This window comes from Astatotilapia calliptera, chromosome 7 (assembly GCF_900246225.1).
Source record: "Astatotilapia calliptera chromosome 7, fAstCal1.2, whole genome shotgun sequence".
In the NCBI taxonomy this organism is placed as follows: Eukaryota; Metazoa; Chordata; class Actinopteri; order Cichliformes; family Cichlidae; genus Astatotilapia; species Astatotilapia calliptera.
The window spans coordinates 19,014,287-19,028,664 of NC_039308.1; the positions used below are offsets into that span (position 1 = coordinate 19,014,287).

Genomic DNA, 14,378 nt, shown 5'->3' on the forward strand with positions numbered 1-14,378 from the left:
GCATTTCTGGTTTTCTCTTTTTGTATTTTTTTGTTGGTGCACAATTTCATGCCTCTGGCCCCAGATGTTTACTCATATTTGAGAGCATAAAAATCATAAAGATAGCGGAACTGTTAGTCATTGCGGTGACATTTAGTCCCACACAAACTGTTTTTAAATCGTTTCAACTCTCAGTTCAACAGCTCCAATGACACTTAACAGGTTTCAGCTATGATGTGTTGTAAATGGGATGTTTATCATCCTCGATTAGTGTTTGTTGTTTGTTTAGTCATGAGTACAGTTAAAGTGATGCTGTGGAGAAAGTGCACTTCTTCCAACAAAGACAAAATTAAGTCAATATGTGTAAAAAGCTTCTTGTTAATTAATAGAATGGGGTTTTTTTTTAAAGAAAGACTTTAAGGTATGATGAAGAAAGGATCTGCTATGCTCTTTCTTTGCCCCCTTTTTCTGTTTTGAAGCAGAAAGCGGTAAGCAGCACATTCCAGTAAATCACAACTAATTTCAGCCCTGCTTGACGTGCCTACTAAAGTAGAAACACATGCACTACCTCCCCTTTCTTTTCCTTCCTGCCACAGCCAGCCTACACTTTTCCTTTACTCAATCTCTCAGTCCCACTCTGTTTCTCTTTCTTGAGCTTTGTTCAGCGCAGCCTGCATGCCTCGGACAAATAGTCAAATGATCAATAGTTATTTCCATATTTCAACATCTTCTGCTTTTAGCACGTTTGCTCATGTTTTTTTTCTCCTTCTCCTACCTCAGCTGTGTTGAGACATTAGACAAAATAAATCACTAAATACAACGTTTGCATTTACAGTGACTGCTGGTGTTTAGTTGCACAATTACAGGAAAAGATTAGCATGTTTTACAAAGAAACAAATGTGGTAAATGCATTTGATGAGCAGACATGTTAAGCTTTATAAAGACCTTTCACTTTGTTAACTGGCTTTGCTTACTAACCACATGTCGGTAGAAAGGCTTTTAGCTTTGTAATAGGTAGCTCTGTTGGCATGACCCAATCATATCACTTTTTTTTTCATTCTCCTGACCCTCTACATATAAAATCTGCACCTACTTTTAGCCATTCCACTTTAACTCTACTCCACACTCTTCTTCTCTCAACTCCCAGCTTTTCTTTTTCATTAATAATTGTATTGTTTAAAAAAAATAATAATTTGCTTTCATGTTTGGCTTGTGAGAACAATCATGGCTTTTTCCTTTTTGCTCCCTGCTTTTCCAGCTCTACTGATCCCCATTTCATGTCCGCCCAGCTTTTTATCCTCTGCCTCATCCCTCATTTGACATGTTTCATCCTTAGCTTCATTTTGCTTTCTGTGTGATGCTTCTTTTTAGTGTAAAGCAGTTGTTTACTGAGGACCAGGGGGAAAATATGGAGTTAAACTACAGTGAATTAAGATGATTTATGAGGGGCGAAAGAAACCATAGTTTATCATTCATTTTTAATCAACTTCCGAAGTAGGTCAGGCCAAAAAAGATTTACAGACAGTTTAGTTCCCAGTAACACAACCGGGTCAGCAACCCTCGGTCACTAGGGGAAAGACCCCTGACAACGATAGGTCGTTAGGGAAAAATGTGTCTGGTTGGTGAGTAGTATGCAGAGGTTGCCAGCTGTCACTAGGTAAAATTGATAGCAAAGAGGCATAAGTGCTGCCCTCAAAAGCTCTTTGTGATTGCTTTGGTTATTAGCAGATTCCCGTAATCACCTGTAATCTGCATGGAAGATGTTGACTTGTCTGCAAACGCCCCCCACTTACTCAGCTAGTGGTAGGGAAACTGTGAAAAGGGGAGTGTACTTCTTTCCCTATCAACTAGATGTTTCCAGAGGGCTGCCTCTAGGCCTGTGTGACTGTGATGCCTTAGGGTGGTAGCTAGCATCACTGGCATCAGACCCATAGTAGCATGATAGGATCGATACTTTGTATGGAAAGTGAAAATCACAGTGGTTTAGTGGTCACAAAAATGTGTTCAGAATTGAAGGTAATTCATCTCATACAGTATGATACCCTGGTCTCCCTTACACAAGCTGCCTTTGCAGGTTAAAAATATCAGTATTGGTAATACTGGCCATGTATTGATAATGGTATTGGATCAATACCAAAATTTGATTGCACAGCACTAGTGGTAGCCTGGTGGCACCTTTGACAGCATGCACTCATCACTGAAAGAAATTTATGGTTTGAAAATGTGAATACACTTCCAGAGTCCACCATCAACAAGTCATTCAGCAGAAACCTGTTTGCCAAGTAATTCATTGTGGTTAAATGTAAATGAATGTAAATTTAACAGAAGGTTGTGACAAGGTTTTCTTGTCAAGATCCCTCTTCGCGTTTAATGTTATTCCTTTTCAGTTGGATTCAGGCGCAGATGGCTGAATGCAAATGTTGGCGGCAGATTCAAATTTATGAGACGAGAGTTGTGTAAATTCCTGACAATTGTGCATAAACCAGACACAGGCCAGCAGTTTCTCTATGTAAAACTTCCCCTAACATGTAAGCTGTAAGACTGCCTGGGAGCAGAGTGCACGAGAAAACAGGATGGTCTTGTGTTAATATTTCCCATTTAAAAACAAATAGACCAAAACCCAAGCAAACTGATGTTGGTCCATATTTTTGTTCTTTTCTTTCTGCCAAGCCTTCGCTGCTGCGGCCATCAAACATAAATACAAAAGCTCTGGACAAAAGTAATTATCCTCTGAGCTTAAAAACAAGGATAAAAGTGCTTTTTTTCCATTTGAATTAGAGACAATTTCCTCTTTTTAAACCACAAATACAATCACAATATTTTCTCTTCGCTGGTCGCTTAGCAACTGAAGAACAGTTTTCCAGTGACATCAGGGCAGAGAGTGAGAGAGAGAGCGATTTTTTTTTTTCTTTTCTTCTTTTAAGGACCTGGTTTCAATGAAGTCAGACTTGGGTGAAATTGGATTTCATTGTATACAATTAAAGTAGATGTGCCAGTGTGAAACCTAGTTTGGACTTGAGATTACTTGAACATTGTAGGCACAAAAACGAGTGACTAAAAAGCTGGCACTTTTTTATTATAGAGACCTAATCAACTTGAAAATGGAGGAGAAACTTGTCTCCTCCGTGCATTTTCTTTATTCCCCATCTGCAGTGGAGTGTGGAACCTGCATTACTGTCTCAACTTTTCTTTGGATGGGGAGAGATGTCAGGGCTATGGGCCTGACTGCACTGACACCAACACAGAAAAATGTTTCCTCTTACTGAGGTAGGTGTGTGTGTGTGTGTAGGCTTACCGTCGGTCGTTCCTCCTGCGTCGGAAGAGCTTTTTGGTGTGTGCAATCTCAGCCTCGTTAGGAAGGGGTGGGAAGACCTGTAACAAGACAAATCAAAGAGTAAGAGTAAGCATCGCTGCTTTCAAAACTAGCATAAAGAATATACACATGACTTCAACAATAATCCATTAAAACACACTTGAGTTGCTAGTATGTGCACAAATGTCTACAGCTACAGTTAGAACTGTCCTTGATGATGATTTTGATTTTAAGAGAGTGAAGAGTGTTGAACATCTTGTTCCTTTCCACAGGATGACTAAAGTACTGCTACAAGAATTCTCACAGTAATAGTTGACCAACAATTTTTATTCAGGCTTGTGTGACTGCTGGAACTTTTTCCACAGTACTTGTAAGTCATGGAGGAAGTCCCCCCCCCACGTTTGTGCTTGTGATACTTCTGAAATGAGGAAGTATCGAAGTTCATAGAAACCTGTTTTCAGGATCTTTTTCAAACTGTCCTTCAAGGTACATACTCACTAGCACATGATAAGACACAAGCATATTTTTTTCACAAGACCAGCGCCCATTTTTAAAAATCTCAGTACCGCATCAGCTGTGCAAACAACTTCTGGTTTTAAAATTGAACAAAATTGGGGGAAAATGGACCGGGAGTGGAGCCTATATGTGCTGGAGGAAATACACTGAAAATTTCATTCATGAAATGAAGCTCGCAATTTTCTCTCAGCCTGATACTTGAAGTATTCACAGAGATGGTGATGTAGGAAGAAAATAAAGAAACAGGATTAGAAGAAAGAAAAAGACCACACTCATGCTGTGTGTGAAAAGCTAGGCTGTGAGTCTGTGCCACAAAAAGCATTTCAGGTAGGCAGCTCCGCACTGTAAAATGGCAGCTCTCTTACCCTTGGAAGGGCCATAGCCATGGGACTTAAAGGCCTCTTAGCATCTGTTGGTTCATCAGCAACCAATCTAAATTTAGGGTTGGGTTTTGTTTTAGCCACATGCTAAATAGGGACTATTTTAGAAACTAGAATATGCTACATTTCAAATGAAGTGTCACATTTTGGCATAAATATTTTTCTGTTAAAAGCTTTTCTATTTAGGTGTTACAAATAGGAGAACATCCATCGATCTTGTCACAGATGGCTAACACAGACAACCATTCACGCTCACATTTACACCTACAGCCAATCACCAGTTAACCTTGTTTGCATGTTTTTGGACTGTGGGAGGAAGCTGAAATACGCTGAGAGAACCCACACAGGCACAGGGAGAACATGCAAACTGCACTCAGAAAGGCACCAGTCCACCATTTGATTCAAACCCACTTACTGTGAGGCCACAATGCTTATCACTGTACAACTGTGCTGCCCCAAGAAGAAGAATAAAAAGAAAAAATATCCTAATATCCTGTTGGACATTAAGAGTATATAACATACACACTCTATTGGCGATATCTTCTATCCTGTCATTGCTGCTGTTGTTCCTTTGCCAACCACCAGCTCGCCCCAACCGGCTGTGGTGTATTACTGCCCTTCCCCGAGCCTGGTTCTGTTGACGATTTCTTCCTGTTAAAATGGGTTTTTTCCTTCCCACTGTCGCCACTGGTGCTTGCTCATTAGAGGAGGTCTGATTGTTGAGGTTTTCTCTCTAGTGCTGTATGGTCTTTACCTTATAATGCAAAGAGTCCTGATGAGACCGTTGTTATAATTTGGTGCTATATGAGTAACCTAAAACTGAACTGAATAGCTGTTGCATCACTGTAGAGTTCTCATTGGCCATGCAAATAAAAACAGAAAAAAAAAAATCCCTTTAAGGCATAAGCCATCTCTCTTCGGAGCTCCCTGCTGGGCAGTGATCCTCAGGGAGTTCCTGGAACTGTTTGATCCACCTATAGTATGTAGAATTGTCCTTGAAGATCTCTTTGATCGGCTGCTTCAAACAAGGATTTCAAACATCCTTTTCATTTCCAAAGGATGACTGAACTATTACCACAGTAATAGCTGAGTGAGAGTTATTGATTGCGATTAGTTTTTCGCAGGCATGACTTTGACAAACTGTACAGTAATAGGATGGCTATGGCGAAAATCCACTGCCTCATGTCATTCACTGCAAACAGACACACTCAGTAATTTACTCAATAATGACCAGTACATTGTGTGTGTGTGTGTGTGTGTGTGTGTGTGTGTGTGTGTGTGTGTGTGTGTGTGTGTGTGTGTGTGTGTGTGTGTGTGTGTGTGTGTGTGTGTGTGTGTGTGTGTTTATGCACTCTGGAATCATTAGAAGTTGAGCACCAGCAATCATCATACAAATGTATTAAAAAGAAGCCAAGTGTCTAAAACTGCATAAAAATGGATAAGAGAGAGACAAAAGCTATTATAAGCCTCTTTTTTTATTGTACCAATAACTGAACTCAAATATGTTCTGTTTAAAATGTGATAGGAAAGAGGAAAGCAGGATATCCTCACTTTTGTGCAGGTGAAAACAGCAGAGATATGAAAACAAACAATAATTCATTGAGGGACGAGGAACAGTTATTAATGTTCTTTAGTTTAAATCAAGACTTAACACTTCCCAGGGTTTTAATAAATAGCACAAGGTGCCCTGCATTGGAAGCGACAAAGTATAATCAAACAAATAAGAAACATGAGTATGTTTTTACAGTTAGTTCTAACATGGATATTTCCAATGCACACTGTGTTGGATGTCTTACTTACACAGTTCACTTCTTGTGAAAAGGACATAAGACTGTCTGCCATCCATTAAACATCAGCCCTGTCAGTCAAACATCATCATTATGCGCTGTTACCATGGTTACAGGCAGGACTAGCACATGCAGTGTGCAATAAGAGTGAGTGCAGGAGGCTTGGTACTCCTGGTTTCAGGTCTCCCACCCTCATTTTCAAGTACATTGTGTGACACACACACACACACACACACACACACACACACACACACACACACACACACACACACACTTTCGAATTTCTGTGTCCCAGGTGTTGTATGTTTTTTTTCCTTACAGGTGCAGCAGTTGGCGACACGTTGTGTATTTCTATTTGTACTCTATCCTGTCCTGCCTTAGACATTGACATAATGTATACCACATATAATATAATAACTTTAAATACAATGACCAGAAATGAAGAAATAGTCAGATAAACCCTGAACAAGAGGAGCCTAATCAGAATTTATAGAGCTGAACCTGGCTCGTTTGGCACAACAGTGCATTCAGATCATAATTCTGATTGCAAAAGCTACCAGACAGGACAGGATTTTAAAAAAAGGTGCATGAGGCAGAGTGCTGTGCAGTCTTTGGTCGATGCTGTATAATACTGTATCATCATTTTCTTCTTCTACATAAAAGAATGACAAAAAATACGGTCGATATTAAATCTCAAAGATTTTTTTGTCTCATGACTTGATAATATCGACCGTATAATGACAATAATGCCTTTTGATAATGATCACATGAGCATTTTTAATATTTTGTTCCCATTTTTTTTAGTTTACCTTGACATGAAACAGGACTCTTAGACTTTTTAATTCAATGCAAAATAACTAAAATATCAGTACATTTCTGCCGTTATTTTAATGTTAGGAATACATTTAACGAATCATCCATTTACACAATAGATCATAAACAGCCTGAGACGTCGAGAAGTTAGATCAATTTAAGAATTGGTCTCAATTGTTGTTGTTGTTTTTTTTTTTTTTTTTAATTCAGTCTGCTGTCATTATAATGACATGCACCAGCATGGCTCCTTGGCTTGCTTTGGTAAGACTGCCGTAAAACTGATAATGACTCATACCTGCGGTTTGGATGAATTTAAATGTTCAGACAACCACGTGTGACATGATGCATTCTTAACAACTTCTAACACAATACGTTCTAGTGCACAAAACAAAAAAAAACATCCTCCCCTGTAGTTTTTTTTTGGCACACTGCGAAGTGATCCAGTCAGTGCACTAGACTGGATACCCTGGCAAGCCAATTCTGGTTGGTATATGTATGACCACTCTGGTTTAGAAGTAACACGAGAGAGAACTTTTTAGAGCTCCAAGCTTTGGTTTCCATATATTACAGAAGAGTGAGATAAAGTGAAAAGAAAACTGTGTTACAAAAAATGTTTGTCAGCGGTTCTTTAGTCCTGTAATGACTTATGCCAGCCTTTCATAAACTTCCTCCAAGGACTGTGAGTACACACAGAGTACAGAACATACCTGTACAGCATCGCACTGCAAACTCAGACATCATCTAAAAACACTCAAAAGAAAAACTGAAGAGCCCAAAATTATTATAGTTGAATTCTGATGGAAATCTGAGATGCAAAGAGTCTGGAAATGTAAATAAACACATGCTTTTAGCCTCTAACAAACTAACCCATATTATAGACTCTGCCTTTGTTCCCTCATAATTTAACTCTTCTTACCACTGGAATGATCTGAGAGGGAGGAAAACGGAGAAACTGTTGCATGTTTAGCTACTGTAGTTCTCCTCTAGGATATCATTAGCTATAATTCTGCCCTCAAATGGTAACCAGATGACAGTGAGTGCACGCGCGCACACACACACACCCCACCACCACCACATATTTCTTAAACTCTCTACTTGCTGCATTTCCTATTGCTAGTTAGATCTCATTAGAAAGCGCTATTAATAGAAAAATAGAAAAAAATGTGAGTAGTTTCTATCAGATAAGAGAGGCGTGATCGAGAGACAGGAAACGAGAAATGTAGAATGGCCTCTCAAGCAGCTGCATGTGTGAATATGCTATCTGCAGGTAGCAGCCAGTTTAAGGCAGATCAAAGTGAGGACCCATACTGTCCTGGTCCCCAGCCAGAAGACCTCTCACCTCGAGGCAGGCCGTGCTAGCCCTGTGGACGTGACAAGGATGGAGGGGAGGGACTGCCTGCGCAAGAGCTGATAGAAAATGAGACTGATTTTTATCTGTGGATCTGATCACATCTGTATGTTTTTTAAAACAAATGTAGCTCTTCAAAGATTACGATACACTGGTGGAGATGAATGACGAGCTGTGCTACAAAAAATGACGAAAGAAGGATTAACCCCTTTCATCACCACTGTCAATAGTCTTTTATTCAGACTCTTAATTTTATCGTCCATTGAACAATTAGGGCTAATAATGAGGATTCAGACTCATGACAGCTAAATTTGAGGAATATTTTTAATTTGGATTTTATATGCTTGAAGTAGTCGGCAATAAAGGGGCTGGCAGTGATGAGGGCTCGAGTCCTGCTAATGTGAAGGCAGAGCTTCCTTTTAAAACATTCATCACTTGTTTTAACCGAAGCCTTAACAAGCCAGAGCTGGCACAACACACGCATTTTAATAGCTAACAATGATCGTTCCTGCAGTCTTCAGTTTTAGACTTCAGTTGTGGATATGCATGTGTAGTACGCAGCCTTATTTTGTAGAAAAGTAAACAGCATGGTGATGTAAACCATCAAACTCAAGTTTTTCCAAGTTTAAAACAACATCGAGTCTCAGATGTCAAACAGCGTGCCAACAGCTGAAATATAAATCAGCTTGAATTTTACAGGCCTGACTGTGGTGTCTCTTTTATGCGTGTATTGTGTTTTGCGGTTGGGTGTTGCGCGTCCGCCTTCAGGGGAAGTCTGGTCCTGTAGCATGCCAAGGACATTCACAGGTTAGCACATAAATCACAGTAAATAATTCACTCTGGAGTTGGGTTGTGAACTCTTTGTCATCATTAGCATCTTGGAATTTTCTTTAGACACAGGCTGACATGGTTACAGGACTGCCTAAAACAACCACGCAGATTCCTTCAGACTGTTACCTTCAGGTGTTCATCTGCACCAGGAGCAGTCTGAAACATGAGCAGCACCTCTGCCACGCATTTGTTCTGACTTTGGCACACAGTAGTCATTAATTATAGTTAGTGGATAGTGCTTGTTTTTTTTTCCATCCAGCTCAATTATAAATTGAAAAAAAAAAGGAAAACCTGTTTAGAAACCTATTTTGTTTAGGTACCAGTGAAACATGGGATGCTATTATAGCTCTCATGTCCTGCATCATTCCCCCTTGCTAATACTTTCCTGTCGACATTCCTGTCAATGTTAGTAATAGAGGTAAAAAAAAAGAAAAAAAGATCAACCTATCTAAAATTGAACTACACATACTGGAGTTTTGATGTTAGCATTTTAGCTGCCACCATATTATTTTGTCATTTTGGAGCCAGAAGCTGCCATATTTGGATGAAAGTGTGGAGTGTTATTAGCTATTAGCTAGTTATTAGCTAATGGTAGCAAGCTAGCAAAGTTTAAAGTCAAAGCTCGCAGATGTCCAGATAATTAGTGCTTAATAACACGCTAAACAACTACTAGCATTTCATGTAGCTGAAATAAAGTGCAAAGTCAATTAATATGTTAAAAAAAAACGAGTTTAGGGGCTACCTTACAAAATAAAACGCCTTGAGGCAATTGTTGTTGTGTTTTGGTGCTGTATGGATAAAACTGAATTGAATTGAACTGAAAATTCCAAAAACGTGACTGTAAAATGTGACTATAAATTTTGAACTTTGAACAATATTTTCATGCGTTTTACATCTTTTCCTATTGATAAAGACTCTCCTTATACTACACAAAAGTAATTAAGTAACAGATAAATAATTAAATGACAGAAAAGTGTCTGTTTTTAAACTGTCTGCTATATAAAAATGTCAGTTTCTCCAATTTCACACATTTATCATGCAGTTTCACTGGTCTGGCCCCACTAATACTTAGTAGCATTTGAGAGGATTCAGTTTTTCTAAAGAGTTGCCTAAACAGTCACGTACCAGGTCAAATGCCATTGTTGATCCATTCATAACAATTATGAGTATGGAAGGAGTATAAGTTGCAAGGAAGGAAAGTAAGGAAATGAGAAATGTTAACAGGGTGGAAATGTGGAGAATGGAAATGGAGAATAAAGATTATAGAACTTTGTCTGCTATAGCATAGAAAATGAAATGCATGTCTTCCTTTCCCTTCTGCTTTGTAACAATTCTGGTATGATGCTTATTGAGTCGCTCCATTGTTTCTCTTAGTTTATTTATGTTGCAAGGGCTTTCAGCCAAAAGCAATAAATTTAAAGCTGACCCAAGGGTGGCATTACAGGACAGGTTGTTGAGAGCAAAAGCCGCTGTCAATACAAGACAGCAGGCACGTAAAATGAAAATACAAAAACGTTCCTCAACGTTTCATTCACAGGCCAAACCAAACAAATAACGCTCCTTTCTGTGTCTGTAAGGAAATTAGAGTTGGAAGTTTTTGTCTTTTGTCTTTTGTGGGGTGGGGTGGGGGGTAGATTTTAAACAGTTTCTTTGTTTAACTTTGTTACTAGCAGGCTTAAAAACTACATCAGATGAACATTATCTGAGTCATATGCTTAAGAAATAGGAGAACCGAGAGATGCATCTGGCTCTTCAGTTCATCCATCTACTGTTTGCCAAAGCCTCAACAGAAATGGTCTCAGTGGAAGGGTGGCTGTCCAGAAGCCATTGTTAAGAAAGAGAAACAAGAACTGGACTGAGAATCAGCAGCTATGCTGATGGAGTCATGTATCCAACTTGGGGTTGTGTTTCAGGCAGTGATGTTGGGGATCTCATCAAAAGATGGAGTTCACCAAGAAAATTACAATAAGTATTATGACAATTATCCCAAACATTGGTAAAAGCACACCAGGATTGGCCTCCCCAGAGCCCAGACCTCAACAATATTAAGCAGTGTGGGATCACCTTGACAAAAGGAACAAAAGGCAGCCAACATCCAAAGAAGAGCTTTGAAGAATAAAGGAGGCCATACCAAATTTTGACTTTCAAGTTAGCTAAAATTGTACAAACTGTTTTGTCCTATTTACTGTATTTCCATGTATCCTTTCATAGGAAAATTAGGATTTACTGAAACATATGTAAGTATAAAGAAATATAGGGTGACTTTTGCACAGTACTATATGAAATTTTACACACAGTGTGACTTTTACAGCACTAAGTGATTTCATTTTATAAATTATTCACGAAAAGCAAACTATTAGCACTCTTATTACTTTAACTTACTAACTTTATATGATGAAAGATGGCATTTCTACCGTTAGATTTAAGTAGCAGGAAGAGATAAATTAGCAGTAACATGCTGATCCTGGATCTTTTTTATCGGACCATCTTGTCACGCTAGTATTCAGAATCTATAAAACCCCTCTAGTACAGGATTTCCTTCATGTTTCATGATACGCATTGCCTTTCATGTAACTTAGTCTGTAGCTGATGCATGCTAACAGTACAGACAGAGGAGATTTAGAGCTGCCACGGTCGTGTATACAGGATGATCTGTGATAAGAGGCAAAGATGTGAGGTCCTGACATTCATGTCTCATTTAATAAGTGATCAGAGGCCAGCGCCACAGATGCTGAGACAGGTACATCAAAGAACTCAGGGGTCTTGCTACTGGAGGATATGGAGAACACTGCAGGATCAAAGTGTCGGAGACTGAAAAAGGGAGAAAAACTGTAGTACCCTATAGAAATTAACTGCTGCTGCAGCGGGTTTTAAGTGCATATAGCTGTGCTCTTGGCAGCTCTCAGAATAATGAAAAAAGGCTTCAATCATATGTTCTCTCTACATCCCAATACTCTGTGTGTGTGTCTGTGTGATGTTTCTTTTAGTATATTTATAAAGACCTGCAAATAGCATATATACATTTTTATGAAGACATTTTGCTGCTTCTTACAGTGAAACTTTACAATCCGTAATCACAAACTTAAGATTACCTCATTCCTTAGGAATAAGCGCACAGGAATGCAATTTATTATGATTAAAGTGCAGGTATGGCATTTTTAAGTCTGTCTTAAAACAACACTGCCTTTATGAGTGGACTTCTGCTGTGTATAAGAATATGGTTGGTGTCTGCGTTTATCCAGGATGATCTGAAAGTAACAAGCATTAGATGAAAGCTCTCCCTAGACTTACCCCGAGGAAACCTTTAAAGGCCACGTTACCGCTAATTGGCTGAGCCTATTTCTCAGAGGACCACAGTAGGACAAAAAATTCTGACGTAAAACAGCAAGCTGTCAAAAGAGCCACATGTCTGATGATTGTGAGCTCAATTGCAAAGATTACTACACATACTGACACGCTTGATTCATCAGAGCCTATTGTGAGCAGCTGCCGAGGGGGTAGGCGCGTCCAAAAAAAGACATAATGCGTTAATCACGAGAAACTAAAGGTGCGTGGCAATGTAAGTATTATAGTATTGCTTCGACACACACACACACACACACACACACACACACACACACACACACACACACACACACACACAAATCATTAAAACTTTGGCAATTCTCTTTATACTAGAGCCCAACTAATTTTTACGGCCCATACTGATAACAATAGTTAATAATTAAGAATCTGATACATCAAGTTGTATATTTTTTTCTTTCAAACACAAACAGATTTCTCTACCATTTGTTACATGAGTCCTTATTGGACTGGATTATTTATTTACACTCTGCCTGACTCTGATTGGCTCAGCTAGTCCGCAGGTATGTTAATGACCTAAATACTTTGCAGACTGCCCTCTGGTGGATAAACTATGCAAGCTCAACATTCAAAACATGGATAAAGTGCATTTCCCCCTTCTAAACTTGAAATTTTAAAGTTTTATTTATTAGCAATTATAAATGTTTATACTAATAGATTGGCAAATAGCTAATATTGACTGACATATCAGCCTAACTAAGTGTCTACAAGAAAGTATGCATCTTCTAAAGTTCAACAAGCAAACATATTCAGTGAAGACTGTACTAAGTACACTTGTGAAGCTTTGGGAATTCCTGTCAAATTACTTCTCGGAGAAAGGTCTCTATGAAGAGTAGGAATAATTACTGTGACAAAAACCTAAACTCATGGAGAGTGTGCTACACCGTTTCTTTAAAAAAAGACCATAAAATTTGATTAAAAGGGATTAAAATCAATGAACCAATTAATTTTTGGCGTTCCACTACGATATATTTTATGCTTTTGCATACACCACTCCATATTCTTTCTGCCACTCATATGTGATAAAACAGGTCAAGTCACTGGTGACGTATTGAATACCTCTGTGTGAGTGGTCATACATTTCCCATGGTATTGTGCTTTCATGCATGCGTGTAAGCATGGCTCCAGTCTTTCTCCCAAGCCAGAGCCCAGAGCAGAACAGAGTACAATGATGATTAATCCAGTATGTGTGCGGTTAATAGAGTGTAGGAGCCAATCGGTAGTAGGACCAGAGACAATAGCAGGAAGTAACCACGTGAAGGGGGGCTGCCGGTCACCATGACCCTATGGATATTGTTCTGCTGCCTACCAAGATTTGAAGGATGGAGGGGACGAGTGAAGGACACCATAAGGAGGGTGGAGGCAGAGCATAAGGGTAGTGGTCATAAGTAGGAAAAGGCAAACTGGAGGAAACAAAGCGAGAAGAGGTAACAGATAGTAAAAATGCCATGAAGGAGACAGGTTTAAGGTTAGCTTAAGTTAAAACTACAGGAAAGAACAGCAAATGAGTGCGTATGACCTGCACGTCTCAGACAAATTGACAGCTGACACACAGACCACCAAAGAAACCCACCCCGCCCCCAGTGTCATTCTATAACCGGAGTCCTGCTCTGCGGCACGTACACTTCCACACTGAGGGGCCAACCAGTCTGTAATATCCCAGCTCCAGATTCCTGCTTTGTTCTCCGTTTGGACGGCTTTGTTCACAGACCAGAGACCGGATGTCTTCTCAGTGACTAGCTGCACTCTCCTTTTCTCCCGGGTTGCACCCAAGTGCTCTCCTCATTATCTGGTGCCCTTTATTTTTATTTTATTGTTTCTTTCTTTGAGAAGCAAAATACTTTCTTTTTTCTTTTTTACTGAACCAAACACAAAAAAACCCTTAATATTCAAACATGACACCACATATTTATCATGTGAACCCACTGCTGTACAATACAGTACAGTATATACTCATTGGATACCCTACTTGCTAGTATCAGGTTGAACCGCTTTTGCCTTCAGAACTTAATTCTTCATGGCACAGGCTCAACAAGGTTTCTCAGAGA

The 14,378-nt window shown here is 39.3% G+C and overlaps 1 protein-coding gene across 5 annotated transcripts in view; it reads right to left on the minus strand.

Annotated features, from left to right (window-relative positions):
• Window positions 1-14,378, minus strand: part of ctif (CBP80/20-dependent translation initiation factor) — a 61,955-nt gene that overhangs the window by 19,250 nt on the left and 28,327 nt on the right. For all 5 annotated transcript variants that reach the window (XM_026173597.1, XM_026173598.1, XM_026173594.1 and 2 more), the window contains exon 8: window positions 3,275-3,351. In XM_026173597.1, the coding sequence (XP_026029382.1) occupies window positions 3,275-3,351 (77 nt within the window). The remainder of the gene's footprint in view (window positions 1-3,274; window positions 3,352-14,378) is intronic.